The 6000-nt window shown below is 37.0% G+C and overlaps 1 protein-coding gene across 1 annotated transcript in view; it reads left to right on the forward strand.

Annotated features, from left to right (window-relative positions):
* castor1 (cytosolic arginine sensor for mTORC1 subunit 1) overlaps positions 1–6000 on the forward strand; it is a 41074-nt gene that overhangs the window by 8252 nt on the left and 26822 nt on the right. Inside the window, exons 3-7 of the mRNA XM_008417888.2 lie at positions 644–837; positions 1809–1944; positions 3864–3987; positions 4441–4557; positions 4773–4855. Of these exons, the coding sequence (XP_008416110.2) occupies positions 644–837; positions 1809–1944; positions 3864–3987; positions 4441–4557; positions 4773–4855 (654 nt within the window). The remainder of the gene's footprint in view (positions 1–643; positions 838–1808; positions 1945–3863; positions 3988–4440; positions 4558–4772; positions 4856–6000) is intronic.

A 6000-nucleotide genomic window follows, 5' to 3' on the forward strand; every position in this document is an offset into this window, starting at 1 on the left:
AAACGGGGAATAGTAACTTTAAACTGCCTGATAATTTAGGACCTCAAGAGAGTAGAAAATGGATTGCATAACATCTAAATGAGCTTTGTTGAGCTTTAGCATCAAACCCTATACGCCTGCATTAAGGACTAATATCTGCCCCTATTGTACCTCATTGCCAATATCTGGTGTTAACATTGATAAACTCACTTTTATAGATGAAATTCTAGCACTTTGTTGTAGATTTCGCACAGCGTAGTCTTGAATGTTCGTTTAAGGCTACGGCACAAAGTTTATGAACAGAATGAAGTATCAGTAAAAGTCAGTAGTACTAAATCAAAGCTTTAATTCTTAACCAATTTATTAAATTGAATCAGAAAATGCTGGAAAGTAAGAAATGTTCGCCGGATTTTCTGTATTTGAATCCAAATAGAAAGTGGGCATCATGGCAGGCTTCTCTTGAGTCGCCCCCTGCTGGACATACGAAGGAATGCACGTCTGAGACACTTGTCATTCAATACAGGAAGACTATTTCCATGTATCATAGCGTATGTTCAAAAGCTTAAATTTTCATCTTGATTTGCCATGTGGATGATCACGGACAGAAGGCCTTGTCGTTCGCGGTTTGACTCAGATCGCTCTTTCTTCCCTTGACATTTGACAGAGCTGGCGCCTTCGGAGCACCTCCAGGTCGAGAGCTCCATCTGGCTGCCCCTCAACGTTGCCTCCAACGGCAACGCCTCCAGCAGCTCGCAGGCTGTCGGCGTGACAAAGATTGCCAAGTCGGTCATCGCTCCGCTTGCCCAGCAGCACGTTTCCGTCTTCATGCTCTCCACATATCAGACTGACTTCATCCTGGTGAGCGTCCTCTTAAAAAAACATTTGCAAGAATCTGTTGAATTTCTTCCTACCCATGTGAAGCTTTTAGTCCCCCTGGTTTGAACCCCAGCAGACAAAATAGGCCACCATGTCTGCATCTTGAGTTAAACTAATTTCTGACAGAGCTGACAGCATCAGAAAATTGGTTGATGTATTACGTGTCAAGAAGTAAATGAGCAAAAACGTTTAACAACATGGCAAACCACTGCGTCAGCAGGAATATTAATGCTTTACTTGCCGTTTAAAGACTGCATTCTTTGGGCTTTAAAACATGTCATCTAAATATGTGCAAATGTAACATTACTTGCAGATGCATTTACATACACACTCCTGTTAAAATGCCAGGACTTTGTGATCTTAGATAGCCATTTATCCAGTTTACATACAACTAAATCTGTATGTAAAAGCTACCTGCTTTTACATACTCTGCACACAGTTAATTAATACATTGTTGAAGTACCTTTTGATTTTATTTATCCTTTCAGTTTTGTTGTTTTTTTTGTGGATAATCTTTCAGTATTCCACATCTTTGTAATATTTGTAAGATCTATATATTTTTTTTATCTCTGAATTGGATCTATATATGCCTTGACTCGCAGTGATGCCGACAATAAAAATATCTTATTCATTTTTAACTTTCTAACTGAAACCTGACGGTTTTGGGTCAAAAATTATAAAAATTTTGAAGCATTAACAATTTCATCCACCTTGATTTAAATATAAAATAAAGTAACCACAGAGCTTGACACACCACAATTAAAAAATCCCAGAAGGTTCTTGATCAGAATATCAATTTAAATGTCTGTACACTTATGCAGAAGGGATTTTTATTTTTTTTTCAAATTCTCACTTTTTCAATGTCTCCTCGAAACAGCTCATGTTTGTAGTTAAGTTTTAAAATGTTACATACAGTACAGTGTTTCAGCATGTTCCCTATATTTGTTATGCAGGTGAGAGAGAAAGACCTGTCAGTTGTCATCAGTACGTTGAATGAGGAGTTCAACATTTTCAAGGAGGTGGAAGGAGAGTATGTGCCTGTGGGCTGCCAGGACTTTACCAACGGCCTCCTGAAGAACGGCAAAGAAGGTTTCAGCTCCAATCCTCCTAACTTTCAAACATTCATCAGACTTGCCTGAGGGAGAAAAAGATACATTTCATTAGTAAACTCTAACTTACTGCAGAAAAGGCGTTAAACATTTAAAACCTGTTTGCTCACATTTTATTTAGTTAAAAAATAGAGAATATATTTTTCTTTCCAATGATAAAACCAAATAAAGAAGTAGCATAGATTGTAATCCAATTAAAAAGTAGCAGGATTAGGGTTTCTATAGCGGCATATTTGTGAAAGTAGAATCATATTTTTGACTTAAAATGATTACGTTAAAATATTAATATGTTGGATATTTCCTACCTAGTTTCTCTAAAAATGCGTTATTTCTTAGCCCAGTTGTTGACTTAGACTGTATTTATAATAAAGGTTTAAGTTTTGGCATCACTTGCTTAGCAATCAAATCAAACACACACGCAAATGTGTGTGTTTTTTTCCTGGTTCTGTGGAAACTTGTAGCTTCTTATGTTTGACCAAACCAGTTTCATCTACTCTGTCACAACTTGCATGTCGTTTTAGACAACTTGATGTTATCTTTACTTTTAATTTGGTACATAAACCATTCTTCACAAAGTAGCTGTGGCTTGTTTCTGTGCATTAATGTTCAAGGCGTCACTTTCATCTGTTTTACAAACTTTTACTTTATATAGATAATTGGTATATTTCATCAGTGATCTATTGTAAGCCTATTTCAAGATTTCCCTACAAATCTGTACATTTCTCTTCTCCACTTTTTCTGTTAAGCTAAAAAAAAACTAAGTGCAAGACTTTGTGGTTAGTAAAATTGAATGGTCAAACTAAGATCTGGTGTTAATGGTCATCCCAGTTTAAAGGATTTAGATCTGTATTCAGGAGGACAGTAGTGAATTTAGACAGACATCACTTAAAGAGCAGAATCAACAAAGTCTGCTGTAGGTTGCATACAGAGTAGTTATTCTGCACTAAATGGTGGCGTCCCTTACAGGAAGCTATTGTTATGTAATCCTAAAGTACAGAACAAGGTCAGAACATCCTGAAAGATTCATTCTTACGCAATCTCCTACGTCTTTTGCATCTCCATGGGATCCTGGCATTTTAACGGTTCTTTGGATCGCCTGACTTTTTAAAGTGAATATACGCGGCCTCATAAATACATCAGGCCTGGTGGAAAAACAAGAGGGCGTCGATTGTGTCCACAAGTTGATGTCAGTGTGGACTTTTAGTTCAGCAGAGGAAATCAAGGTTTGTTGGAGATTTATGCATGTGTTCTAGAGCAAATGAGGCTAACAGTGCAAGATTTCAGATGATACGTTTACAAGTAGTTATATTAGATTAAAAAATGTTTTATTGATTTAAAGTAAGAGAGGCTCTTTACAGAAACGAGTTATTGGGTGTGCTAAGTTCTTTCCAGTGAAGTAACTCATGAACCATGGGAGAATTTAAGAAATAACATTGAATGCTTTGCTACTTTTTTGTCTAGAAATAAAATGTTATCAAAATGGGGGAAAAAAACATTTTAGCATGCTCTTACTAATTTAAGATTTTCTCAACAGGATGAGGAACAATGTTATTTTATGAATCTGGATTAAACTGTATGTGGGATTAATTTATGGGCAGCAAAGTTCTGCACAATAATTTGCAGGACATTCTGCTTTAATTTGACGGTCATCAGCATTATGAACTGATGTGTCTTAGATTTTAAATCAGTTGTCGGATTTATCAATACGCAGGTGTTTAAAAGCTGGGATTGGCCCAGTGAGGCCCACAAATGATGCCCATTGTAACAGTTGTGCCAACTGATGATGCAAACTCTTTAGATTAAAGTAGTTTAAGAGATTAAATTGACTTCATCCTTTTCCTCAACCAAACACCAGCACATCCAAATTTTAAGGCGTCGTTGTGTTTGCTGTTCCTCTAGTCGTCCAGCCCACAGTTCACCCGGTGCTGATCCCACTGAACCAGTTCTGCGTCATGTCTCTGGATCCGGACACGCTGCCGTCCATCGCCACCACGCTCATCGATGTCCTCTTTTATTCCAACAGGTGAAATCAAATTTCTTCACACTACTGCAGTACTGCACTGAAGCACAAGATGGCAGCACACAATATCATTTCATTATTGACTCGGACCATGTGAAATGAAACCGGGTTGCTTCTGTATCGATTTTGCATTCCAATTGTATTGCTGTAATAATTTGTTTAAAACTGATGATCTCATGTGGGGAACTGAAAATAGACTACGCATTTTTTTCAAAATCCTTATTTTTGTCATATTTTTACTTTTTAAAAACTGAGTTTTCATCAGCTTAAATCATCAAAATGACAGAAATAATCACTTGAATTCTCAGCATAATGAACATATTTAGTATGAGAATTACTTTCTAAAACAAATTAATTTTTTTATTGATAATCGTATTGAGGGATATACACGTGAATGTCTAAATAACATGCAAAATGAATATGCCATTTATTTTTGCCACTCGCTTTTGTGTTTAGTCCTAAGGAAGAAAGCGAATCGTCTACTGGTCAGGACTTAGAATGTATCAAGTTCTTCTCCTTCTCCCTCATCGATGGATATGTCTCATTAGTGATGGACACTGAGGCTCAGAGACAGTAAGGATTCACTCACCATATAGACATGTTTGTAGCTACCATTAAAACAAATTAATGACACCCTGTTGGAAAACGTATTTAGAAATTAATTTGTTTGTAATTTTGTGGTCCTAACATTCTCAGTCTTCATGTTCACCAATTGAACTTTTATCATTTGTATACATATTTGAACGTTGTTTCTTGGTGTATTGTAAAGCGGTATCATTTTGTTCCAGGTTTCCTGCTGACCTTCTGTTCACCAGCTCGTCCGGGGAGCTCTGGCGGATGGTCCGTATCGGTGGTCAACCGCTGGGTTTTGGTGAGGCAATCTACTTGACCTTTTTTCTGATTTTGACAGAACAATAACCACTTTACCGTCAAGTTTGAAGTGGTGTGTATGTCTAATTACTTTATATTAGAGCTTAAATGAGCAATACAAATATCATTTCTCTATTTAAATATTTTACCCGTACAACCTTTGTAAGACTGATCTTATAACTTTCAACATTATTGAAAAATTTTTATCAAGCAAAATGATAGAAATGAACAAATATCAGCATAGTACTAAAAGCTGTCACAGGAATTGAACACACTGAAAAAAGCATCCTATTTCCTAGTTGGCGTGTATAAATGCATTGCATTTGATATTATTATTATTCCTGAATAACCATGAAAATATGATGCATCCTGTTGTCTCCTGTTCAAGTCTTAACTGTTAAAAGGGACATATCATACAAAATTAACGTTATGCTCATGCTTGTACTTCCATTTGGATCTCTAATGCTTCTTCAAACAATCCAAGCGTTAAAAAAACATCCACACGTCTAGCAGTAAGTATCTTTTTTTTGGGGGTGGGAGGAGAGGTTATGGAAACTCGCTGCTTTACCATTACATGTGCTGGAAAAGTCAAATATTTTGTTGTTGACTTACCAATCAGAAACCACTTCCTGCATCTTTAATGGTTGTGCAGGAGTCTCCACTTCTTCTAGAAATGACTCGGTGTCAGAGATGTACAGCTATGCAATTGTGCATCTGTTTGTGTATTAATAAAATCAAAAATCCTTCTTCCCGAAAATGTTCTTTAAGTATCCCATTTCTCTTCATATTATTTTCCTTCCTTTCCTAATACAACTAGCACAACAATGACATGCATTTCAAACGGCTGTAGAGGAACTTGAGGCCAGCTTTCAAGAAACAAAAGCACGTGTGCAATTGGAAGCTTAATTTCAAGTTACAAATTAAACTAGTGCTGACAATCCCTTTGACATTTTATTTCGCCGCCCCACAGTTTGGGAACCTCTGCCCTAATCAAAAACATGCGTTGAGTGTTGCTCTGATTCTTTCATGCATGTTTGATAAATCCTTTAATCTCCCATGGCAACCATTCAGCTGTGCAAAATGCCTGGGAGGACCCAGCACCGCCTTTCAGGAAAAGCTCCTCTTTGGAGCTGCAGTTTCCAAGTC

The sequence above is a fragment of the Poecilia reticulata genome, linkage group LG9, assembly GCF_000633615.1.
Source record: "Poecilia reticulata strain Guanapo linkage group LG9, Guppy_female_1.0+MT, whole genome shotgun sequence".
Classification (NCBI taxonomy): domain Eukaryota; kingdom Metazoa; phylum Chordata; class Actinopteri; order Cyprinodontiformes; family Poeciliidae; genus Poecilia; species Poecilia reticulata.